This window comes from Linepithema humile, chromosome 3 (assembly GCF_040581485.1).
Source record: "Linepithema humile isolate Giens D197 chromosome 3, Lhum_UNIL_v1.0, whole genome shotgun sequence".
Taxonomy (NCBI): Eukaryota; Metazoa; Arthropoda; class Insecta; order Hymenoptera; family Formicidae; genus Linepithema; species Linepithema humile.
In genome coordinates, this window is record NC_090130.1 from 24,397,313 (window position 1) to 24,424,803 (window position 27,491).

Consider the following 27,491-nt stretch of genomic DNA (forward strand, 5'->3'; position numbering starts at 1 on the left):
GCACATAAGGTGTCTCAAAAAAATGTATATCAGTACACTCTATAATCTACTCAAATGATACTTGCGATTCTTTCTTATCAAACATTTTACTTGCAGTTACAAATTATATATCTTAAGATTAATTTTTTAAAGTGTAAGTTTATGTAAAAAATTCATATATAACTAATTTAATTTATATTAGCCGTTTCTTTAAAAACAGTTATATTTATGAATAATATAGTATAACTGTTCTTATAGTAAAATTATATATATATCAGAGTATAAAAGAAGGAAAGCTGAATTTTCATCGTATAGGATTTAATCTGAATTCATTCAAATTAATATTAGAATAATATTTTTTGGACACCCTATGCAAAGCCGAGAACCACTTGTGAACCGGTCGGAAACACTAAATAGATTCACTCGGTCAGCATCAGTCACTCAACAAAGAGCAGGCTCATATGTTTACTAGTAACTTTATCAATTCGTGCGTGTAAAGGAAAGTGTTAACTGAGGAAAAATTAGTTTCGATCTAGGAATCTGCTCCAAAGTTACATAAATTTTTAAAATTTATCCAGATTTCTAAATAGAGCCATGTCTACGGACGTAAGGGGAGTTATATTATCTGGAACTGAAGTGGCAAGGTGAGTGACATTCTTTTATTCCGTACAATCGTCAATGTCGAGAATTCTGTCTTATAAATGTCTATATATGGTGTTACAATATTATATATATATATATATATATATATATATATATGTAATTAAAATACACGTGTTTCTACTTTATTAGGTTAGGCATGTCAAAATATGCAAACAGGTGTATTTGTACAATTAAATAATGTTACAATATAAACGCGAAAGAAATGTTGAATTGTAAGTTAAATGTGATAAAACGTGATAATGTTTTATAGCCTATATTTAGAAGATAATTGTCATTGTATATTAAGAAATCGCGCGAAATTTAAATGTCGAATGTCTGAAAAACGTTAATTCACCCGCAATTAATTAATTTACGCGTTTAAATAATTTTTTTATATTAACTAATCGTAAACAATTACAGCTAATTTTCAAAACAAATTATCAAATAAATAATAAATGGAATAACATAAAAATATATTAATAAACAATTATTTACAAGTGTGCATTCAATGAAATTTTATAGAGAAATCCGTCAGGGCTTAGTCAGAGATGTAAATGCTTTAAAAGAGAAATTACCCGATTTTGCACCCGGCTTGGCTATCGTCCAAGTGGGTGCGCGAGAAGACTCGAATGTCTACATTAAGATGAAAATGAATGCGGCCCGCGAGATAGGAGTCAACGTCCAACATGTTCAACTTCCTAACACCACGACAGAAATCGATCTTATCAACAAAATCAATAAACTGAATAAGGATCCAGGAGTCCATGGAATTATTGTACAAATGCCGCTCGACAGTATCCATAAAATCAATTCAAACTTGATCACCGATCTAGTATCACCGGAGAAAGACGTCGATGGGTAAACAAATATATACATTGTATATTATATAAGATGATACTCTTAATTTTTTTATCATTATTTTTGTTTCGAGTCTAAATTTCGTGACCTAAAATTCTACTTCTACTACAACTTATTGTTTTTTTTGAGAAATATTATGTAGCTCATAAGAACAGATATTATAAAATGTCTAAAATTATGATTTATTATCGAACATAACTTCAATTAATAATATCGATTTTTTAATCGTTAATAATATTTATGATTATTAACATCTACTTTATAATTTATTTATTAATTTACTGTTTTGAGCAAAACGTAATTTTGTATTCCGCATAAATGACTATCTGCACTAGCGTAATTTAAATTTTAATATAACGTAAAAATTTTTTCCAAATTTTTTCTTGATGAGTATTACGAAAGTACGATATTAGTATTACGAAAGTGTGAAATATCGAAGAAGACGCATTTCGTGACGCATTGATTGGCGATAAGCAACAGAAAAACAGTAATAATGTGCCCTTTGACATGCCGTGAATTGATAGGAACATATAAACGGTCAAAAATATATTCTGATGCAAAGATTTATAAATAATTTGCAATAATTACGTTATAACAAAATTTCAAAAATCTTTTTCCTATCAAATATTAAAAGACTTGTTGCAAAACATAATAAATACAGTTATAAACTAATTTAATTGCAGATTAAATACTATTAATGAAGGTCGAACTGCAATCGGTGACACGTCTGGATTTTTACCATGCACTCCAAACGGTTGTATCGAGTTAATTAAAAGGTGCGCTGTTTTATCAATAATTTGTTTTGATATTGAACAATACAGAAAGCTCTTTTTTATTACGCAATAATGTTAAACTAAATTGAGAAAACAATTTTTAGGAGCGGCGTACCTATTGCTGGCGCTCAAGCTGTTGTTTTAGGAAGAAGCAAGATCGTCGGCACTCCCGCAGCTGAATTATTAAAATGGCAGAATGCTACCGTAACAGTTTGTCACTCAAAAACGAAAAATCTCCCTCATGTTGTAAGCAATCATTCAAATTTATGATTTTTTACATCTCATAAAATAAAATATAAAAAATAATGCTAATTAAAACTTGCACCATTAAAAAAAATTTTATTACAGGTACGTCAAGCTGATATTTTAGTGGTGGGCATAGGGCAACCCAAATTTGTTAAAGGTGATTGGATTAAACCAGGTGCCGTTGTCATCGATTGCGGCATTAATTCCATACCAGGTATGTAACTTCGTTTTGTGATTACTAAATTTTTCGATATATTATTCATTTTCTACGTAAAATTTTAACACCTTTAGTCCATCGATTTATATCAAGACAATAAAAATCTAAAATTAAAAAATGTGAATACATTGCAGAATTTAGAAAAGAAGTGGAATATTTATCTACATTACTACTATAAGACTTTTAAAAAATATAAATCAATAAATATTATTTTGAACATGTAAATGACATTCAGGCATGAACTGTGAACGCGTCAGTATACGCTTGCATAATGCTTATCGTAACGTTTGTTATCGGATTCTTGCTTATTAGCCCCTTTTCTTCCTCTTACGACAGAAGATAAATTTTATTCATGCATCATAGATGTCGAAAGACTCAACGAAAAAGATATAGAAAACAGCCTCCCTAATTTTTTTAGTTTAAATCTAGTCGCGTTCGAGTACGTGCGTCACGCACAACGCGTTAGTTTCTAACAATCCGAGTACGTAGAGTGTTTATCAAATAAAGCAATGCACGTATAATAATTTATCAAGTAGATATTACGAGGGCGGTTCAAATATAAATGAGACTTTTTTTGTGTAAATACAAATCAACGCTAATAGGTTTATAATGTGTTTATAATGAATGAAAGGTAGGGATATCTACTCGCGCCCTGCATAGTCGTAGCCTCGTGGTGATAACTTTATAATTGTTATGATATTCGAATAATTAGTATCGAGTACCGTACGCAGCGCGCTGTTATCAAGTTTCTTGCAAAGAAAAACGTCAAAGTTTTGTGTAAACTGTGTGCACAGTTCAGGAAAGAGACGCTATCGAGGGCGCAAGGTATAAGTGATATTTCAATTCTTAACTGTGATTTTTTGAAATAGAAAAAATTTGTTGTTTAAAAAATTATAATAATTTTTCAAAAATTAAAATATAAAAAAATATTCTCAATTTTTAATTTTATTTATTAAAATCTCAATTACGTTTTATTTGCATATAGTTTACTAAATTGAAAGATTTGTAAGCGTATCAACTTAGAAATATTTTTGACATGCTAGTTTTTTTGTTAAGAAAAGTATTTATATAATTTCGTACTGTACACAAATTATATAATAAACTAACAAGGAAAACATCAGACATGGCCCCCTCCGATTTCGCCGAGTCAATAAACAAATTTTTAATTATTTCTTTTGCCACGATTTTTATTCTTATATCAGCAACGAATTTCGACTAAAGAAAAGGTTCCCTTTTTGATAAGGGTATCTGTCATTGTCTAAACTTATACGCACGCTACCTGAGTTTTTTTTGTGTGACACTGGGGTTGTTTGAATAGTATTTAGACCGTTGGGTTCATTCGTGACGAGCAAGAGCTAGCGTTCAGAGCATACCACGTGTAAAAAGTGAAAAACATACGTAGACCGTAAATTTTTAAACGCGTTTTTCTCGCGAATGCTTAAGAAATTGCATTATTTTGTTTAATTAAATTAAATTATATTATTTTATTATGAATTCGTGGGAGGACTATAATATATATCAGACTTGGTGAAATCGAAGGGAGCCATGCCTGGTGTTTCTCTTGTAAAAGTATTATAAATTTTCTGCATATAGCAAAAACGTGAAAATATAAAACATATATTTAAAGAATTCACAAAAAGCAACACTACTAACGTTAAGGAAATTTCAGATCCGACGAAGAAAAGTGGATATCGTCTAGTGGGCGACGTAGAGTACGAAGACGCTGCCAAGGTAGCTTCATACATCACTCCAGTACCGGGCGGCGTTGGCCCGATGACAGTAGCGATGTTGATGAAAAACACCGTGATATCCGCGCAAAGGTCGGCGCAGAAGCTACTGAGCACTCAATGGGATCTTCGAATACTTAAAATATCTCCTGTGAAACCTGTACCGAGCGACATCGACATATCCAGGAGTCAAGAACCGAAACTGATTGCTACATTAGCCGACGAGATTGGATTAACGCCGAACGAGTTTAGCCCTTACGGTAGCACAAAAGCCAAGATCGGTCTCAACGTGTTGCAACGACTGAAGAATCAACAGAATGGAAAGCTCGTCGTAGTAGCGGGTATCACGCCGACGCCGTTCGGCGAGGGAAAAAGCACAACTTCGCTGGGCTTGGTGCAAGCGCTAACGGCGCACAAAGGTAAAAATTCCTTCGTCACCCTGAGACAACCTAGTCAAGGACCTACATTCGGCGTTAAAGGAGGAGCTGCCGGAGGAGGATATTCGCAGGTAGGACGAAGGAACTTTCTCGAATAATATCGATACTTTTCGTAGCCGTTGTTCATCGACTACAATGACCTAACTCGATTTTATTATAGGTGATTCCTATGGAGGAGTTCAATCTTCACCTGACCGGCGATATTCACGCTGTCAGCGCCGCGAATAATCTTCTAGCGGCGCAAATCGACGCACGATACTTCCACGAGTCAACTCAACCTGATAAAGCCCTGTACGATCGCCTGGTACCGACTATCAAGGGCGTCAGACAGTTCTCGAAAATACAACTGAGACGATTGCAGAAACTTGGTATCGCTAAAACTGATCCGAATGCGTTGACGCAGGAAGAGCAACGTCGATTCGCAAGATTGGACGTTGATCCGGCGAACATCACATGGACACGAGGTACGGCATAAATATTTATAAACAATATATCCATTGCAATAAAACATTGCATTTATAAAAACATCTTTTGCTACAGTGGTGGATATTAACGACCGATTCTTGCGGAAGATCACCATCGGTCAGAGCTCAACCGAGAAAGGCAAGACGAGAGAAACGTCGTTCTGCATTTCCGTCGGTTCCGAAATAATGGCAATCCTGGCTTTGTCGACCAGTATCGAGGATATGAAGACGCGGCTTAGTAACATCGTTGTCGGATTTAGCAAAAGTGGCGAGCCTTTAACTGCTGACGACTTTGTTAGTATAATTGTAAAATTTATCACGCGTAGAATTATTTAAAGTGTTTCTATGTCATTATTCATCATCGACAAGAAAAAATAGCTATTATTCATTATCCATTTTGTTAAATCATGTCGCGTCAGTGTCATTTTCATAATGTAGAATACGATTAATTAGAGATACTGCTCGCGTAACGGGGTTTATATAACGAAAACAATTTGTCGCTTGTCTAAATATCTGTTAATCCTCAGGGCATGACAGGCGCAATGGCGATTCTGTTGAAAGATGCCATAGAACCGACACTTATGCAATCATTGGAGGGCACACCAGTAATGGTACACACTGGACCATTCGCGAATATAGCCCACGGATGTTCATCTATTATCGCAGATGCAATTGCTCTAAAATTGGTCGGACCGGAAGGTATTGTAGTAACGGAAGCCGGATTCGGATCGGATATCGGTATGGAAAAGTTCTTCGACATCAAGTGTCGTACCTCGGGACACATACCACACGCTGTCGTACTCGTGGCGACTATCAGAGCATTGAAGATGCACGGCGGCGGGCCGCCGGTGACAACTGGAGCACCTCTTAAGAAAGAATATCTCGAAGAGAATATCGAACTCGTTAGAAAAGGCCTGCCAAATCTGCAGAAGCACATCAGCAATGGTCTGAAATATGACGTGCCCGTAATTGTCGCCATCAACTCTCACAAGTAAATTTTTCTTCAATCATCTTTAAATAAATCTCTTAAAAGTGACAATTTAAATCATTTATATATTTCTTCTATTTCTAGTGAAAGAATAACTGATGAATATGTTGACGTAAATTTTATAACGAAATAGAATTAGTACAAAATTAATTTAATTAATGCACTCGACTGCAGATTACGAACATAAAGTGGCATTATTCTTTCAGCACCGATACCCAAGCAGAGCTAGATCTCGTTAGACAAGCAGCGTTGGATAGCGGTGCCGCTGATGCAGTGATATGTACTCATTGGGCCGACGGTGGTGCTGGTGCCACAGCACTTGCAGATGCAGTGATAGCCGCCACTGAGAAACCTAGTAATTTCAAGCTCTTATACAATCTCGAGGACAGCATCGAGGAAAAAATCAATAAAATAGCCAAAGAATTGTATGGCGCAGGTCAAGTCGTCCTTGCGGAAAAGGTAGACAAATTTTACATTAATTTTATAAAATTGATCGATATTTATTTTTCAGAATTTCTAAAACTATATATTCTCCAATACAAGGAGATTAGTTTTATTAATATAATCATTAATATCCATATTAACAATTACACGAATTTTTTTCAATGAAATAATTATACTTCTCACAAAAAAATTTAAATGTTATATTTAAAAAAATTGATACTTTGTATACTGCATTTTTTATCAAATATACGATATATCATTAAAAAATTAAATTTTTCCACCGAAAAGAATATAAAAGTTTGATATCTGTTACAGGTGCAGCAAAAGATCGAAAATTACAACAAATTAGGATACAACAAATTCCCAATATGTATGGCAAAAACATCGAATTCGTTAACTGGAAATCCATCTATCAAAGGTGCACCAACCGATTTCACTCTCGATATTAACGACATATTCGTTTCCGTCGGCGCCGGATTCGTTATTCCCATAGTGGGAGAAGTAAGTACAATGATTCTTACATTTCTCAATTGTTAAATCAAAAAATTATCTATTAACTATCTTATTATATATTTCAGATTATGATGATGCCTGGACTTTCAACTAGACCGAGTATTTATGATATGGATTGGAATAGCGAAACAGGTGAAATAGAAGGTTTGTTTTAAACGGGATAATTGTGTTTCTAACGATAAAAACATTTCTACAATATGTGATGTATTAATAAATTAGCAATTTATATACCAATATATAATTATCAATAAATGTTTTTTTACAAGTTTCAACAAGTATATTTCTTACTACTTATATACAAATATGCGTGTTGACAATATATTCTGTTAAAATAAATACATTGTACATATATCATCATTACACAATCTCAATGTAGTTGTATATTGACAGAAACGTATAAACATGTTCTCATATGTAAAAAAATATTTATTTTACTTTAACGATAGCACGGAGTTTCGCCGATCGTGATCTCGGGTTTCTTTCGATTTCCTCAGCTGTAGGTGTGAGAACATGCTTATGCATCATTTTCCACGACGATTGTGTTAACTGTTCGCATTCGTTCTTATCAAAAACTTTACCACGACTCGCATACTTTAACGCTATGGTATTGGCCATATTATCTATTATGTTTCCAGAGAGATGTCTCTTAATTACAATATCTTCGAGCGAGTGAAAAGAAATCGTTATTAAACGACCGGACAGTTTCAAGTATATTGACGCAAGAAGTACAGCGTAATTAATTTCGTTTAATTCGTTATTGACAAAAATCCTAAGTGCTTGAAATGTTTTTGTGGCGCTGTGCGAAAATCTACCAAGACTGTCCCTTCTGATTTCACCATCTAAAGCGGACTCGATTAGCTGAGCCAGTTCCTTCGTAGTCTCTAATTTTCTAAATCTATATCTAGCCTCGACAATAGCGCGTGCGATTTTCTTAGCACGCTTCTCCTCCCCATAATATTTTATGATACGAGCCAGATCTTCCTCTGTTGCTCTCTCTAATACGTCCGCGGCAGTAGGCTGTTCTGGATACCGAAATCCATCCATCCTCATATCTAACGGTCCATTTTTGGATAAGGAGAAACCTCTATTTGCCACATCAAATTGCATTGATGAGCAACCAAAATCGAACAGAAAGCCATCTATGCTATTTTTCTCAACATTGTGTTGTTGAAGTAACTGTGGTAATTCCGAAAATCTACCTAGCAAAGGAATTATTTTCCCTGGATATTTCTGTGATAACTGTTTAGCAAATTCGTGTGCTGCAGGATCTCTATCTAATGCAAATATCTTTATATCCGGTGTATGTTCTAAAAGTTTAATGGTGTGTCCACCAGCACCAAATGTCATGTCTATATATGTCTCGCCTGGTGATGGATTCATATGTGCCAATACTTCCTGTGCCATAACCGGTACGTGAAAATTTTCATTAGTGCAAACATCGTATTTTAAACTATATCTTCTCACATTAGCAGAACATGACAAGTTAATGCTTGCCAATAATGCACATGTTTCACTACTAAAACATTTCTTTTTAACAAACTTATTTACAAAGTGTGTGAATGTAATTCTAATCATGTTTTATAGTATATTTGATCTTGTCATAAAACCTTTTAAATATATTCTTATCTTCTTTTTGCAAATAATCTAACATTTCTGGAGTTAACGCCAAGTTACATTGCTCTCTGTTTAATCCGCTTGCTGTGCTTAACAAAGAACGTTTATAAATCTGTCCGTAATGATTTGATGAAATTCTCTTTAAACTTGAATAGTACCGGTTACACTGTTCGAGATCTGGTTGACTAGCTGCGTCGCCCTTTGCAAATGCAATCTTCACTTGATCACGAATATGTTGTCCCAAATCTCTGAAAGCCACACACAGGAATTTAAGTATGTCATACACAATAATAATGTGCTAAATATTATATTTTGTTCACCAATAAAAATATATCAACAATAAAGAAAAGCATACTAACCTAACTTATATTTTCAGAAATAAGCACCACACACACACACACACACAATCATTAAATAATGTAGAATTAAAAATAATATATATGCACATTATTTTGTAATGTACTTACTTGCCAGCTTTGCTTCTGTCTAATGGCCACGATTCCAATAATTTCATGAAATTTTTGTAACTACCAGCCATGACGGCGGTCACCAATTTTTAGGTTATGTATAACACTGTTGCAGATTTGGTATCACATTTTTACCGCGCTCTATTTTACCGAATAATAATAAAGTTGTCGGTAAAGTTTTGTGATTATCAAATGAGCTCGATGAGCTCAAGTATTTATTGTTAGAAAATCTAACAATAAGCTCAATGTAATTGATATATCAACACTGATATATAAATACATATACTAATTATTAAAATATTATTCGATAAAAGTAGTGTAAAAAATAAATAAAAGAATATTGTGTGACGGTACAAACTGATAGCAGTAATGATTAGTAACATATAAATAATATATAAAAACGTTTTCTGACGTAGTGAAATGTTCGAAACAATGAGCCAAGATAATAATAAAGTATTAAAAATTGAAATATTAAAATATCAAAAGCGGTCGACATAACGTAAATTAATCTTAGTCACTATTTAATATACAAAATAACTTGGTATATCCGGTGATGTACATACCTAATGATGATCATGCATCTATTACATTCCGCTACACATCAACGAAAAAATGGGTTGAAATATGTGAAGATGATTTTCATCCATTCGACACACACACACACAAGCAGATTGTCCAGTCTCAAATATTGATATTAGTGATTGATGGCAATTGCATACAACGTCTACGGTACCACGAACACTATACACAACACGTCCGATAACTGTTAGCGCACGAGATTCACTTTTACTCGATAAAAACCGCGAGAAATACCGAACGATTGAAATTCACTCCGCGATCCGCCATGCGCGACTTTTTACGAGTGACCGTGAAAGGCGCGAAATATACGATTTTAAGCAGTTTAAATAATGGACCAATCACATTGCAGTGCAATGTTGTTTTACACTGGGACTGCACTTTGCACCTTGGCGCCAAATATAAAATAACATTCAGTCTTTGAAATAAAAAAAATAAGTACAAAAATGCAAATAAAACAAACAAATTCATTGTTCTATAAAATAAAATTTCACATATTTTAATAAATATAAGAAATAATTAAAATAGTGAACTACTACAGAATATATAAAAAAAAGATTAAAAAATATTAACAACAGATTGTTTGCCTTTGTTTCGTCACTTTGCTCGTCATTTAATATCGTATATAGTACGTACGTATCATATTCAACAATCCTGCGGTTCAAGTTTTAAGATTTTACAATATTAAAGTTTGCGATTTATTCAACAAATCCTTGACAACACGAATAAATGACTTGCTCTTTTCTTATTAACTTATTGCACGCGGATGTCCCAAAATAATCTTTAATCAAATTCCCTAAAAATATTTTGAATAACGTTTCTCTTAATACTTTTGACTGAAATAATATAGGTTATCCGCATTATCCCGTACCTATTCCCGTATCGAATCATGATATTGATATACGATAGCAATCGCACATGTTATTTACGGACACTTTACGATACACTTTCAATAATTCATCGCGCACACAATTTACTTTTAAACGTAACTATTACGTAACTATTACGGACAAATACGAAAGAATACACTTTGCAATTTATCGCGACATGTTTCTGACTAACCGCGAAGCGAAGTTTGTTGAAATTATCGAGATATCGAAGCATAGAGCAAAGTAAATAATAATTATTTAATAAAAAAATTAATTTAAAATAAAACATTATAATGTTTAGAGTTATAAATTTATTTTATTGTAACTATTATTTAAATAGAATTTAAATAGAATTTGGCATATAAACTTTATAAAATTTATCATTGTAAGTTTCTTTTAAAATTACCGTGAAGGTTATGATTTGACTACATAATACCGTGCATTACCGTAAGATGACGTCTGCTATGCATCAGTTGCGCTTTTCTTCGATACTGGTGGATGTTTATCAAGAAATTGCAAAGCAAATGTTCAAAGATAATTATTTATCTTTGCTACAATTGTATATATAATATATATTATATTAAATTTTGGTAAATACTTGCACATATAATGATATCTACTTTACGTAAAATTTATGAATTATTAAACATTTTTCTCTTGCCAGGTAATTATAACCTCAAAAAAGGATCTACTGATATAAATATTTGAAAGAAATATGGAAACATATTTATTATAAATACAATTGTATATTTAAAAAACAACAATTTTTGTATACAATTTGTAAAAATACCAAAATGGATGAATTTTTGTATACAATTTGTAAAAATACCAAAACGGATGCAAATGATACATTAATATGTAATGTTTGTGGTGTTCAACTTGAAGAAAGAGAATATATTTTTGATGAGGTATCGCAGAAAGAAAAATTAATCATCACGTTACCAACCAAGGTACGCTAATACTTTGTATATTAAGTGATTAATTCATTCTTTGAACAGCATTTACAGCCATCTTTTTATAAATCAAACTTCTTTATTTATATAGAAATGTGTAATACATACATAAATAAATAATCCTTATTTTTCAAGAAACAAGTCTGAATACTATATATATTTTCTTTTCAGATCTTACTAGAGGCTGATTCTGAATACATATGTTGGGACTGTCATGAAAGAATTAATAATTATTATGAATTCGCTCAAAATATTGTTTTAAATTCTAAGAAAAAATATAATACAGCAGGAATCAACTCAGCAGGAATCAACTCAGCAGGAATCAACTCTTTACTTGTAGTTGATGAAAATCATAAAATAGAAATAACAGCAATTTCAAATCTCTATAGTGACATGATATATACATGTCCAAATTGCAACATAAATCTAAAAATCTTAGTAAAGAATAATCCTGAAGGTTGTTATTATCCGTTCCATATTTCATTGATTGTTGTAGATCAAACGGAAAAATTGATATTGGAAAAAAATGCACAAGCGTGTGAAGATACAACGGAGCTCGTTAAAGGAATTTGTAGAAATAAATTAAACGTAGAAGACAAATTGAATAACTTATCATTATGTAATGATATTGCCAAAGACATTACTAACCATAATGAACAAAATATTGATAAAATGCAAGACAGCTCGCCAATGTTACAAGAAGACATCAACAATCATGACTTTATTCAAAATGTTTCAGAACACTCAAAAGAAAATCTTAATACAGCACATATTAATTTACTTGAAGATAATGAGAATGAAAAAATAGAAATGATGACGTTATCCAAATTATACAGTGATGTAATATATACATGCCCAAAATGTAATATAGATTTAATGATTTTAATAAGAAGTAATCATGAAGATGATTGTAATTATACATTTCAAATTTCACTGGTTATTGTAAATATACAATCATCAATACAAGATGAAGCATATAAAGGAGATACAATGGAACTTGTTAATGGAGCCTATAGGAAGGAATCAAATGTGGAAAATGAACTACAGGAATCTTTGTTGAATCAAGAAATAGCCAGTGATATTATCCATGAAAAACCAAGTACCAACAAAATATGTGGAACTTTGCCAGTATCACAAAAAGGCATTACATTTCAAAAGAGAAAGATATTGCATCAAAAAGGAAGAAAAAAGAAGATTAGAAAAAACAAAAAAACAACTGCTAAGGATATTTGCACCAAAGAGAAAGACTATAAGATGGATACAAATGAGACAAGTGCCAATGAAGCCACAAACGCTGCCGAAAAGGAGGAAAGTGCTGTAAATTGTAGTCTCTGTGGAGAATCGATAACAATAGATTTAGATCCAGATGCTATTAATGATCTGATAACATGCGCCGCCTGCGAGGACTCCACTCTATCATTGATGGTTGATGGATATGAAGCGAAAGCGATTTCCCGGCGGCAATATCAATGTTCGATGTGTCCTAAACGTTTCATACGCAAGGAGAGACTCGAATTCCATGAGATGCGACATAATGAAAACATGAACGAGTTTGTCTGCAGTACATGCAACAACGAATTTAGTGCGGAGAACTCTTTGTATGAACATTACCTCTTTGTGCACAAAGGTGCCAGACCGCATATTTGCGAGCTATGCGGAAAGTCTTATCAAATCAAAGCCCGATTGAAGGAACATCTTCGAACGCATACAGGCGAGAAACCTTATCAGTGCAACGTATGTGGTCTGCGTTGTATGACTGTTAATGCACTGAAGGGTCACAGGAAAAGTCATTTCTCCAACAATCGACATATTTGTAACATATGCAACAAATCGTATAGTAAAAAGCAGAACATGAACGAGCATCTGGAGAAACATTGGAAGATGGACAAGAACATATCATTACCTCGATTGTTTACGTGTCCTTTGTGCAATGAGGGTTTGCCGACATATCGCCTTCTCAAGAACCACATGTCGGAATTACATCAGATTGGTCGTAAAGATCCTTTAGTAACAAGTCAGCAACCATTGCACGAGTGCAACGAATGTAATGAGAAATTCAAGCATCAAATGTCGCTCAAGGCACACAAAGAAAAAGTACATGAAGGCAGAACAAACCCGACATTTGAATGCGACATATGCAAAGCCACATTTAGGATCAAGCAGATGCTGATAACTCACATCAAGAACAAGCATGGCGGTGAAAAGCGGTACAAATGCGCTCAATGCGGCAAAGGATTTAGTGGCACCAAGTCTCTGTACAATCACATTTTACTGCACACTGGTAGAAAGCCATACTCGTGTGAGTATTGTGATATGAGTTTTAGACGAAAAGACTCCAGGGATCTTCATCGTCGGAAGCATACGAATGAACAGCCTTTCCAGTGCCAAGATTGTGACCAGTCATTCTCCACCTACAATAATCGCTCAAAACACCGCAAGAAGGAACACGGAGAGGGTATAACCGAGAAATGTCCAGAATGTAGAGAAAAATACAACAGTCAGCAGGAAGTCAGAATTCATCTGAACAAACATCTCGGCGAAAAGTTGAATGAATTATTGCGAATAACACGATGCGTTTCACGAACTGGAGTAAAATAATGTTATATAATTATTTAATATGGCATAATCGTAATTGATTAGTGACAATTTTTTCTTAAAGCTGATATTTTTCAAGTAAATATGAAGTGAATTTCAAACAACTGTCAAGTAAATAATTTATAATTGCATTTATATTGTTTTTAATATAATACAATTGGGTTCTTTTTTATGTGATTAATGATGTCTTTACATTATTTCTGCTTTGAATTTTGATTCATTTATAATGACTGTAATCATTCATATATATATTATAATATATGTATATTATCATATATTATAATATATGCATATTATGATATAATTATAACATATATATGTATATTCATATTGACTGTAAATGTGTAATATATAGTTGTATAAATATAAAATATGTTCATAATAAGAATATATTATACTTTTAATGTATTCTTTTATGAATATGAATATGCACATTTGTAATTTTTATTGTAATGATAAATTTTACATATATTATGTGTAATTACTAGATTTAACAATAGATCTATTCCACATTTTTGTAATCAAATACCGATATTTTTATTTTATTTAGAATAATCAAAAAGTTTTCACAGTAATATCTTAATATTATTAATATTTAAGTGCTATGGTGGTCAAATCATGCATGATTTGTGTATTCGTATTGCACAACATTGCCGAAACAATAAAGCAGCGTGGTCGCCGTCATTTAAATTTAAATGGCTACTATCGTGTGCGTTTTACGCAGAAATTTAAATGGACGCGACGTTGGCGCAAAAATCAGGTGGTCATCCATGCTCGTCCATGAGCGACCACACAATCGAGACGAATTCTCGATCGTCAGTTGCAATGGCAAAACGCTTATTTTGCATTCCAGATCGCGGTAGAATACCATGAGAATGTCAATATTTCAAATGAAGCGATCAAAGTTCACCGAGTCACGTGCTGTTTTTCGAAAACCAGCGAAAAATAACACACGACGGAACTACTTTCTCGCGGAGTAATATCAGCAAGGGGTTCGCCGCCGAGTCGATATTCGAACAGTATTTCGGCCGAATCGATCATTTCTTGTCGCAGCTGAGAGCAACGAGGGAACAGCGCAAATTTTCACGCCAGTGTGTTGCGAAAACTCAGCGAAATATATCATTTTTCGCGAGATTCGCCGGCATATAATTTTTTCGAAGGTAGGAGGGTTGTACACGGCAAGACCGTTCATCGGACGTACTCGAGGGGGAGCGAGCGATTCGCAGTACACACACTGGTATACCGTCTACGCGCCGATACGGGCCGCGGTTTCGTATTCGATGCAAACTCGTCGCGAGTTATCGCAGAACCCGAGGCCGTCTCTGAAAAAACCGACGCAGTCGGTTATTCGCCCGTGTCGATTATCAATCGTATCGACGTGAATTTTAGTTGAAAATATCATATCAAGATAATATAACCTTTCAAACATTTTTCACGCATTTTTTTGAAAGCGCTTCAAAACTTTACTTTCTCCGGAAGGTTAGGTTGGCGGACCGAAAGAACGTCCGGGCACCCGACAAACATCGATACGGATCTGGTTACCGGGCATAGCAGGGCGCGGGCCGTGCGCGGAGGGGACTCGCAAATTCACACGCGCACACATAGCACGTATACATTGGCGTACGGCCAACAGCGAATTCGTTCGCCGGCTCCCAACAAGAACGCGTCGTCGCCGACATACACAGCGTGAGAGCGCCAACCTAACCGAGGGGGAACATCATACATATAGATACACCGCTATTAATCCTACGGTCGTGGGCGAGTCGTTCGTGGAAATGGCCGGGGAAAAGCGCAGCCAGGATCAAGATGAGACCTTACTCGCGAGGACGGTGCTCGTCGACATCGAGGGCACCACCACGAGCATCAGCTTCGTAAAGGTAAAGTACAAAGGCAAAGAAGCAGAGCGTTAGCGATAACGCGAGGCGGCGTCTCGTAACTCGGCTGCATCGTGCCGTATCAATTCGTACCGCTCCATTCTTGGGCGGTCCGGTCGTGAACTTTCTGGATGAATATTTCGTGAACTCGCACTCTGCCGGGAAAGTTATCCGGGTCTTCGCAAGAGGCTCATCTCCTCCTTATCGCACAAGTATATGTGCGGTCGAATTTCGCGATGGGTTATTGTCCTCGCGTCGGGGCGGTGTGCCGGCTCGAATCGCGAATTTTCGACCACGAGCCGCCGCCACCACCACCTTCGTGTTTGTGAATCCAATCGCGATTCGAAAAGAATTTAAACGACGGTTCGAATTTTCGACTGAAGAAAAAATAAGACATATTTTTGGTCGAGAACGGCTGATTTCGGATCTATAACGACCGGGCTTAAAAACAAATGCTGCAATCTTTTTATAGATATCGGTCGCGGTATGTATATTGACGCGGCGCGTCGAGACGCCGCCGGGAACAACGGAACACGCGTGCTCGATTTTTCCCGGCGAACGTTTTCCGTCACAATTCACGACGGCAGGTGATCCTCATGCACGGCTTGTTTTTTTTCCTTGCAGGAAACCCTCTTCCCCTATGTGCGTCAGAATTTGAAAAATTATATTGAAACAAAATGGGAGGTTGAGGAGTTCAAACAAGACTATGAAAAGTTAAAGGAGCAGGTAAATATGAGATTTTGATTCCAACCAGTTTTACAGGATGAAGAACATAATCGGGAGTGAGACATAAATGTCTTTGTTTGAAACTGTGAGATAAATATATAATAGTAGTATATAATGCATTGTGTTAAAGTCTTGAGTGTTATTTTTTTTTTTTAATATACATATATCTTAAAGAACAAATATTTTGAATTCAAATTTTGAGTAATATGTAAGAATAATAATTTTCATAAGTGACACCGTAGCAAAATTGATGGATTGAATTTTATTATTAGATTTCAGTTCAAATTCTTTTGCATTAAAATGTGTTAGATAATACTATCACAAAAGAGCATTAATTTAGTATAATTATGCTGATAATATAAAAATAATATAAAAAATAATATAAAAATTGAAAACTGGTGAATTTTGTATAAAATACTTATAAATTAACCATTTACAGGTACAACTTTATTATGTTACTATAAGAAATGATTATATTTTATTCTTATAACACAGAATTTATCTAATATTAATAACAGATGAGCATAAAATATATTTATCCTTTCCTGTTTCCTTGGCAATGTTAATATAGTTATCTTTTGAATATCTTGGTTTATATCAACATTCTTTGTGTCTATTATTAAACTTGATATTATTTTATGTTTTACATCTTAATATATTGTATATATTTATTAACTAAACATTTATATTTCTTTATGTTATGCATCAATAATTAAGTTTGTTTTATAAGTACTGATTATAGATGGAACAAATTGAAAATAACTTTGTATAATTTCTTTTCTTTTTTGAGTGGTATATTTGGATAGTATATTTTATTGTTTTATATTTTATTATTTCCTTTTATTAATATTACCAATAGTTTACTAGTCTCCTTTTTTAGGCAAAGAAGGATGAGGAAGATAAATTAGATGGCTTTGTAGCGATTGCTGGTGATAAGCCTGAAGAAGAGAAAGATTCGCTTTTAAAAAACATTCTGTGGCAAATGGATAACGATCGTAAAACAGGCGCGTTGAAACAATTGCAAGGACATATGTGGCGTGAAGCATATGAAACAGGCGCAGTTAAAGCTCAGTAAGTTCAATCTCATCTACAATATGTTTCCACATTTCTATTGTCTTTATAAAATCTATAATGCTTAAAGATCTTTCATATTAGTATTTAGCAATTCTGTACAAGTAACATTATATTAGAGATATTAGTTATATATGATTAGGTATAAAAGTAACATTACTCATTTTACATGCATTTATATAAAAATTTACATAATATGCTATAGATAATATATACATATATATATCACAATAAATAGTGAGGTGAATATGTAGTATTGGGCTCACTTCAGTTGTCTTATACTTATTCTTTATATAGGACTATATATCATGTTGAATAATATAGGCAAAAGTTCTGTGATGGTTATATTTTGTATTTTAAATTTGATATTTTTCATTATTTTAATTTATGAATATAGGTATTGAACATATTAAAATTTTTCTTTCTAAGCTACAAGTATACCATGGAAATATTGTTTCACAAATAATTTTATTTATTTATCTTTATTTCTAATTCTATAGAATAGTAAATTGATTAAAAAAATTAAATTGCTACTAACGTTAAGCTTTAAAGTATATATTTATTATTTAAGATGTATGTTTCTAATTTGAATTGTGGATGAACAATTTCTCTAGCACAGTAGTTCTCGAATTGAATACGATTATGAAATAATTGCTTCAATCGATTAAAGAATTAAGACTAAAAATCGATAAAAATATTAAGATATTTTTATAGTTAAGATTTAAAAGTATATCTTATTTAGTGTTTATGAAGATGTTCCGAAAGCATTTGAATTATGGACGAACGATGCGAGAAAAATATATGTTTACTCAAGCGGTAGTGTTGAAGCGCAAAAGCTCCTTTTTGGACATTCTATAAATGGCGATTTGCTGAAGGTAAGGTGTCTGCAATTATACAATGTACAATGTATGTTAAAAATATGAGATACCTGGATGAAATATTTAAACTTTATATCCTTTTCTTTCAGTATTTCAGTGGTTTCTTTGATACAGAAGTAGGTGCCAAGCAAGAATGTGATAGCTATAAAAACATATTAAGTAAAATTGACGAGAAACCATCTAATGTTGTTTTTCTTACTGATGTTGTAAAAGGTTTGTAAATTTTCTTTTTGATATCGAGCTAAGTATATTAAATATATCATATTGCATATAGGGTTTATTACATCATATTTGAATGATATCTGCAGATATTTTTTCTTTACTCATTCTTTTTTGTCTTATCGTTATAGAAGCCGCAGCTGCCAAGGAAGCAGGTATATCAACAGTTATTGTAGTACGTGAGGGTAATGCCGCTTTGACTGATGAAGAAAAACTTACATATACGACTATTAAATCGTTCTTGGATTTGACATTTCAAACATCTACGAAACGGCAAAAGTTAGAAACAACGGATGAAAAAGTTGACGAAGGTACGACTGGCAACAGTGAACCAATGGATACTTCTGAAGATGTAGAAATGACTGACGTCAGCGATAAAAAAGTCGAAAAAAACGATGCGAAGGAAACGATTAAATCGGAAGAAGCGGAATGTGCAAAGAAGCAACTATCAGAAGATGCTTCGACTTCCGCGGCGCAAAAGGAAGAACCAGTGGCGATTGAAAAAGATTCTTCAAATTCTGAACGTGAGACTCCGACTACAGAATCAAATGATGCCAAATCTAAGGATAAGATTGAAGATACAAGTTCCTCTGAAGGTGCGAAGCAGACTATGAAGGATGGCGCTGCGACGTTAGCCAAAAAAGACAGCGATAAAGTCACACCAGAAAAGACTGAAGATAACTTAGATGTAGCCGCAACTGAAGTTACTCCCGATGACTCCATGGATGTATCTGTGCCAGAGACTGTGTCAAAATCTGAAAATACTTCCACGTCTTCCGAGAAAAAGACTGAAGACTCCATAGACGTTGCGAAAGATGCCCAGGCTGAAGTAGCCGATAAAACTCAAAAGGTTGAAAGTAACGAAAAGGTAGATGACGGACCGCAGTCACAAACTAGTGACAAAAATGATAAACCTGAAGAAAGCTTGAAAACGGAAAAGGAGGAGGTTAAAGAAAAATCAAAGATTGTTTCCGGCACGTCTGAAAGCAAGGATATTTTAGCAAAGAGTGAACAAGAAGAAGTAACAAAAATGGAAACAACTGCGGCAGAAAATGGTGAGATTACAGAGCCAGCTGTGGAAAAAACCACAGTACCGCCAAAGGTAACAGACACGGAAGCAACAACCAGTACGACAGATGTTAAAAAAGAAGCAACGACTGAAACACCCGTGGAGAAAAGTTTGGAAACAGTCGCAGAATCCGAAAAGGCGGATGAAAAGACGCCCCAAGGCATAAAAGCGGAGGAAACGGTAGCAACTGATGCTGAGAAACGTGAAAACGAACCTACGAAGGATGCAATGAAGGAAGAGGAGGCGGCGGCAGCGGCAGTGAAAGAAGAGAATGTGGTAGACGCGAAGGACAAAAATACAGTGGACTCGGAAAAGCAAAAGCTTAACGGAACCACGCAAAACGGAGATACAGATGTGCCAGTGTTGGATGGCAAATTACATAGTAACGGACTGAACGAAGGGTCATCGAAGGAGACGACGAGCAAGGAGGCGGCAGCGCAAAACGGTGAGCCGGAAAGTTCGTCAGAAAATAGTGCCGAGTCTATAAAAGTTAAAAAGGTCGTCGATTCCACCGTAGCTGACGGTGCCGGAGAACCCGACGTTGTTCCTCCTGTAGTTGTAGCGGCGACGTCTTAACTTTGTTCTTATACAGTTTAAGGAGCCCTTCATGCATAACCCCAATCCACAAGTACTTATTCGCAGGTATAAACTGATATAAATTGATTCCATATACTTTACGTAAATCGTACCGCGTCAACGACGTCGTTACTTTAAGATGTAGTTCGTAAAACTACCGTTCGTTTCGGCGACTATAACTAAAGGGGAAAAAAGAAATAGCAGGATGATACGAAAGACGCTTGAGATTTGATTTGATTGTTTCTTAGGTACCACGATATAACTGTACATTTTACTCTTTTTGGTGGCGAAACAGGCTGTTTCTATTCGTATGACATCGATATCGTTAGTGTTTTATGTTGACTCGTATATATACTGAATTACGTTCCCTATATCGTGAAAGTCGACTTATATTGTTAGTTCCAATCACATGTGCTTTCCCTAATAATGATTCATCTTCGATTATTGACGATTTTTATGAGGGAAGACAGTGACCTATGACGATTCAACTTGCAAAACTTTCTTAGCTGTAATTTCGCGCGTGATCGGTCTAGAAGTAATCGAACGTCATCGGTCGTAATAGATGTTTTTGAGAATCTTTTTTCCAGCGCTACTATTACTTTTTACACGACATATATTGACGTCTCTTTTATACCGCCTAAACAGAACGATTATACGTGAAAACTAATAGGATAGGATCCCAATATAGTTGCAGTATGTTAAAATATCGATTACATCTGTGCCAAATAAATTTCGCAGTTCGAAGTCTGACTTTCTTCTTTGGTTTTTTTTTTCTTGACGATTTGATATACATATATTATTAACTAATCGATGTTTTATTTTACTGCTATAATCATTAAACTGACTAATTAATTTAAGACTGAATTTGCAACGCCTTGAACAGTCTCTGGCCTTTAGATTATATCATGGACTTTCATCGCACACAACGTATTTAACTTTGAGAACTGATAAAACAATGCATTTCGTATCTAAATATTATAATTACTGTGGATACATCGCGCAGTAATATTCACTCGATTGCGTTAAGTTTTGCTCATTGCGTTTTTGTTGTAGAAGATAATTAGAAATTTTTTAATCATAGGGCTTTTATGCATCGATACGCTTTCTGCCATCGTTTGTCTGCCTAACATGGTTCGCATAATGTCATTTTCTTTTTCATAATGGACGTTACAATACGTAATCGATAACGAGTTATGTCGCGAAATATTTTGTCGAAATGTTTGAAACTTTTATTTTGATATTCTATTGTGCAAGTTAATTTGGAATCGATTTTAGAGGCGAATGATTCTAAATTGGTTACTTGATTAAATTGACCCGGTGATTATAATTGATGTTACGTAACCAATTAGATCCACTCTCTTCTATATTGAATTGTGACGAGATTTGAAAAGATAAAAAAGTACTCGCGGAAGAGCATATCGATTCGTAGATTTACTCTGTCATTCCTGTAAATTGATAGATGCAAAGTCCACGCGTAATGCTTATTACATCATCGCGCTTAAATGTAATCCAAGTGGATAAGCGATAGCAAATCGAACATTGTAATTTTGTATCGATTACTTCACTTAAATTACAATATAGTAATATAAATTTATTACGCGTAGACTTTTGCGCATTTTTGTGATGCTCAATATGGTTTTAAACCGCACATATAAACATTATATTAGAAAATAACAATAGCGATTAAAATGGGATCGCGTTTTCGGCATAGAATTGATTATTATTACGTTTACTGTTATTCATTATGTCCATTCCTTAAATTGTCTGTGATTTTAATGTGAATATTGATAGAAATAGGTTCTCTCCCGAAACGATTCGTTGTTATCAATGCGCGAAGACGATTGTCTTTGTTTGGTGATATTCCGTTGCGATTATTATTTTTATTCGGATATAGCATGCCCGCGTCTAGTCGAGATCACTGGCGGAGATTTCTATAGATCGATAGACGATTTCGCATCGTTCATTTATGTTACGTTCGCCGACTATGCTAGGGAGACCGCGATGAAAGGAACACGACGTGTCTCAAATGTCTACGCAAGTACGCGTATAACAAAGCGAACGGGAAACCGATACTGAGCAAACACGATTTGATATTTTACAATATATATACTCTTGACAGACCTCGCATATATTTTATTTGTAAGTCGTCTTCTTCGAAGAGGTGTAGACGGTTCGATATTTGCGACGATCATCCTCGCTATTACATCATTCGTCTCGGAAGTAGCCAAACTCTCGTTTTTCCGCCTCGTCATTGCACTTAATGCCAAGATCTTCGAGGCACAACGATTGAGATCAGTGGTCGAATGATTTTTACATGACCGAAATAATTTATTTATTCCATCGAATATATGCTTGTATATGCATGTTTTAATAGTGATTTTTAGAGATTGATCTATGAAAAGAATGAAAACGGGAAGGTTGCACCAATCGTGCAGGTTGACTGAGAAATCCAAATGATAGAAAGAGACGATACAAACTCAGACTTTTCCTGTCTGATTTTCCTGTCATCGACTGATTATTGATATCATTGCATACCATGAAAGCCGATAAACTGCCATCGTTATGACACAAATTAAGACTCGAGGGTGAGGTGACGATATGCTTGAGGCCTTTCTCGGCTGACTTTCACGACATCGCCTAAATCATCATCTCCATATCATTCATACTACTGTTTTGCGTCGATAGTTGAGAAAGCCGAAGTGCACATCTTGATCACACGCTCGAGTGCGAGTCACGCTCAAATCTCAGATCACCCCGCGTGTTCTTCGTGTAATCTCTTTTAATACATTCAATGTCATGGTAATCATGTCAATGACTAGCATTTCATTGAAATACATATAAAAAAATTATATTTAGAAATTTGCATATACTGCCATTATTTACTTGCATTTGACTTGAAGTTTTAGAATATAAAATTTCCAATTAGGCTTTTATAAAACTTTATCATGCAAACTGTATTAGATGCATCAATATTAGCGATTGTTTAACAAATTTGACAAGTTCCAGATACGAGGAAGGAAAGATCTTAATTCGTATACAAGACTATGGGCGACTAAAAACTCGATGTAACACACTGCCTCATTATTTATTACGCTACGACAAAAAATGGTTCAATTAAATATCCATATCAATCTTCCTATTACTAAGTAATTATGTTTCTAGGACAGTGTGTGTGTGTTACGTCATTGCGGAGCTTCGTGATTTTTCGATAGATTTACCAATTACGACTCTGGCGAAAATCGAGAAGAGAATCCCGGAATATTGCTTTTACGATTGTAACTCACAACTACTTTACCGGATACTCTTTTCAAAGCGTTAAGATTACGAATGAGACGATCGAACAAAATCCATCGAACATAGGACTATTAACAAAACCTCGTATTCATTATCAATATTATTGTTTGTGTAACTCATTGGCTATACTATCTCTAATACATCAATATAATTGTAGAGGAGACATAAGAACTTTATCGATACTTTCTCACGCTAACTTTTAAAGATAGTGTCCCTGCTGGAAGAATGGAAATCAAATATTAACAAATTTTTTAAGTCAAAATATTTAAAAATATTTATAAATTTATTAAATTGATTTTATTAATTTACAAGAACAGTAATAGCAATATCAATTTTCAAATTTAGAGGAATATTATTAACTAAAAATATATTAATGTATTATATTTGATTTATAGAAAATTTGATTTTTTGCTCTTTCTAATTTTGATTTTAACAATTCAAAACCAATATATTTCTATTAAATTCGAGAACTCTGTTGAATTGATGGATAAAAATATTAAACTTTATTCCTACAGTTTTTTAATTCTTTTTATATTAATCTTTTATGTTGGAAATTTACCTATTTATATTAATTTAATGTTCTAAGCATTTTAATACACTAAATTCATAATTTTAAATGTGTTTTCCTTTATCCGTAATTTAAAATATTTCTAAATTTAGCATTCAGTTAATGCTTGATCTCCATTTTTAAACAACTGTTCCTACAAGCCCGCTCCATCATATATTTTCTCTTGTGTTTTTTTTTTTATATTTTCAGCAAATTGCTTTACATTTCCCTGAAAATAGATTATTCATTCATAATCATTGTCTTTCGATGTTATCACAAATATCAATGTGTGTACGGTAGATTGTAAAAACGCTAACGATTTGGTTTGGTTTGTTCTAATTTACTATTTAAACACATCGATTACGCGATCGATGATATCTTATATATGTTTCTTAGATAATACGAATCCTGAAAGACATGCACTGTGTACAGAATGAATTAATAAATTTTGTTCTCTCTGAATTTTGACTGCATTAGTAGAGCAAAATAAATGAATTTTGCAACTAGAATTGCAATGTGCGTTTTCATTTCCGTCTCCCATGTAATACGTCTACATTATGTACGTGTGCGAATTTAAAACTTAAGGATTTATATGTGTGATTTTGAGAACATATGAACTGTACACATATGCTTATTGTTAGTTGATTGTACGACAATTTTCAATTGAATAATTTGCCAATTGGATAGTCTGTTATTCGTTACATTCATATAATTTCGGGTAAAATTCTTAATCGAGATGCCAAATTTAAGAATAATAAATTATCAATCTGAGATACGTCTATATATACATAAAGTACAGTTTACGTGATAATATATATGTATAGTTCCTAAGCCATTATGAAGACTGTCCTCTAATTATCATAAGCTTATCATAACATTTGCATTCTGCGTTTATAATGTAGCAATACTGTTAGACGAATTAACGAATTAAGACGGTTGGATGTTAATCTATTAATCTAAATATTTTGGTTCGATATTTGAATCGCATTTTCGTAATCGAACGCATTGAAAAGCGTTATTTTTGACAAACCAAACAATCTCGTTTGATTTATTGCTATGGAATTGTGAACATTTATTTTACACAGAACTTATATATGATATTCATGTTCCAGTCGCCAATGAAATACAGGATGCCTCATCATCGACGCATTTAATTAGTAATTCTTTGACGAAATAATCATACATAATTAAGGGCGATGAAACACATTACTTGCTATAAATTTTCAGTCTCTAAATCAAATATCGTGTTACTAATCCTAAAGTTACAAATCTATTAAAATGTATTTAGAAATTGAAAGAAGAGAAAGAATTGCTACATACTTTCAATCCTAAAGCTTAATTCGCTGAAAATTACATTTTTACTGCTTGTAATTCGACATTATTGCTAAGAAAGTTGTGAATTTGATGAAAAAATTTTAAATGATGATGCAGTGAGTCATCCTGATTACAGATTCAAGGAATGCCTATAGGAATGGAGAAGCTGGCTGGTATAGTTTCAAGGAGAAGAGCAGACATAAGAGATTAGAAACAATACTTGCTACAAGTAGTTAAACATAAGTTGAGCGCCATTAGTCGACTTATATCTTTGATTTTTTAACTCGTCCATTTAACTATCGTCCCCCGTTAGTTTGTAATATTAGATTAACTCATTAGATGTAACTCACCGCGATACGACATAGTAATAGTTATAGCAGCGTAATTTGCAAGCTATTACGTTAATCTATACTTTTATTATTCATTAATTTTAACAGCTGATTGATACATGCAAGATGTTTGTATGCATTTACTGGTAAATTTCATTGAATCGATGATAATGTGTAATAATATACGTACGATGTTGTCGGTGTATATCTTTTAACCAACATGATTTTATTTTTAAATAGCAGGTGCTTCACTGGATTACTGTAATGTTGTTAAAACTTTATTGTATTTAATTGAAATCACATATACTCTTGATTTGAATAATGCTTTTTGTTGTTGTTGGGATGCCAATTTTAAAACTATTTAAGTTTTGCATTGTAACTGTAAGAACAAAATGTATTGGATATTTGGTACTGAAAATACACAATTTTAAAGTGTGAGATACTCTCGCATTTCTTTCCATAGTTGTATAATTAGATTAAGATTTGAGATATATTTTTAAAACATAAAAGATTGTGTGTACTCTATATATTATTATGTATGATTTATTTTTTATTTGTTTTTAGAACAATTGATATAAACGCCGATGAGATAATATTAAAACCTGATTTTACGGAAATTTAATTTGAAAAACCCGCCGTTGGTGGCTTTCAGTGATTGATCCGCTTTTTCAAAAATTATGATATAGGTGTCGCTTTTTGGCGCCATTTAATGATACCGGAATGCAGACGCGGCTTGCACGCAACAATTGAGAACTCCCAAAATGTAATGCGCAGAGCTATTCTGCGCCGAATCTTCTGCATGTACATGCTGCGCAAAGTGGCTCTGCGCATCACATGATGCGGGTTCTCAATTGTTGCGTTTTGATATCATCGGCGCCATTATAGTCTGTTATTCTGTCGGTCGGAACGCGGAGCGTAAATAGCTCATGATTTATCACAACTTTTATTTGTCCTCAGTGCGTGTCAAGTACAAATTTTGGCCCAGAATGTCGATAAGATGGCGGGACGATTCCTGGAACATATTTATTCCGGATCTTCATGATTAACAGCGTTTCGACGATCACGACGCTGTACTGTGCAACTGGTGTTATACCGCGTTGTGAAAATATATCGCAGTGAGTACAAATTTCAATGTTGTTGCTACGCGGAAATGATCCTTACGTCCATTTATGAGGATCAAAACCAAAACATTTGTCACTCGCCTCGCTCAATCTGAATGCGTGGACAATATT

The 27,491-nt window shown here is 34.0% G+C and overlaps 4 protein-coding genes across 5 annotated transcripts; 3 read left to right on the forward strand and 1 right to left on the reverse strand.

The window, feature by feature from the left end:
• The first annotated feature begins 385 nt into the window (after positions 1–385).
• On the forward strand, positions 386–7,563 carry pug (pug C-1-tetrahydrofolate synthase, cytoplasmic). Its single transcript, XM_012361280.2, has 12 exons — positions 386–623; positions 1,144–1,479; positions 2,163–2,255; positions 2,357–2,498; positions 2,601–2,712; positions 4,385–4,950; positions 5,040–5,343; positions 5,420–5,637; positions 5,871–6,334; positions 6,538–6,790; positions 7,091–7,276; positions 7,354–7,563. Exons 1-12 carry the CDS (start codon positions 574–576, stop codon positions 7,441–7,443), a joined length of 2,814 nt encoding a protein of 937 aa, XP_012216703.2. The 5' UTR covers positions 386–573; the 3' UTR covers positions 7,444–7,563.
• On the reverse strand, positions 7,494–9,508 carry LOC105668748 (probable methyltransferase-like protein 15 homolog). Its single transcript, XM_012361281.2, has 2 exons — positions 9,370–9,508; positions 7,494–9,150 (listed from the first exon to the last, which is right to left on the reverse strand). Exon 2 carries the CDS (start codon positions 8,861–8,863, stop codon positions 7,715–7,717), a length of 1,149 nt encoding a protein of 382 aa, XP_012216704.1. The 5' UTR covers positions 8,864–9,150; positions 9,370–9,508; the 3' UTR covers positions 7,494–7,714.
• Positions 9,509–11,256: 1,748 nt separating this feature from the next.
• LOC105668834 (zinc finger protein 345-like) lies at positions 11,257–14,539 on the forward strand. Its single transcript, XM_012361455.2, has 3 exons — positions 11,257–11,404; positions 11,479–11,764; positions 11,939–14,539. Exons 2-3 carry the CDS (start codon positions 11,609–11,611, stop codon positions 14,363–14,365), a joined length of 2,583 nt encoding a protein of 860 aa, XP_012216878.2. The 5' UTR covers positions 11,257–11,404; positions 11,479–11,608; the 3' UTR covers positions 14,366–14,539.
• Positions 14,540–15,404: 865 nt separating this feature from the next.
• Positions 15,405–26,697, forward strand: LOC105668805 (enolase-phosphatase E1-like). 2 transcript variants are annotated; one of them, XM_012361416.2, is made up of 7 exons: positions 15,405–16,239; positions 16,861–16,962; positions 17,843–18,033; positions 18,776–18,908; positions 19,001–19,124; positions 19,262–20,644; positions 26,067–26,697. In XM_012361416.2, exons 1-7 carry the CDS (start codon positions 16,138–16,140, stop codon positions 26,165–26,167), a joined length of 2,136 nt encoding a protein of 711 aa, XP_012216839.1. In that variant the 5' UTR covers positions 15,405–16,137; the 3' UTR covers positions 26,168–26,697. The 2 variants fall into 2 exon arrangements, with proteins under 2 accessions (XP_012216839.1, XP_012216838.1); XM_012361415.2 differs by lacking the exon at positions 26,067–26,697 and having other exon boundaries at positions 15,409–16,239; positions 19,262–25,125.
• Positions 26,698–27,491: the final 794 nt, after the last annotated feature.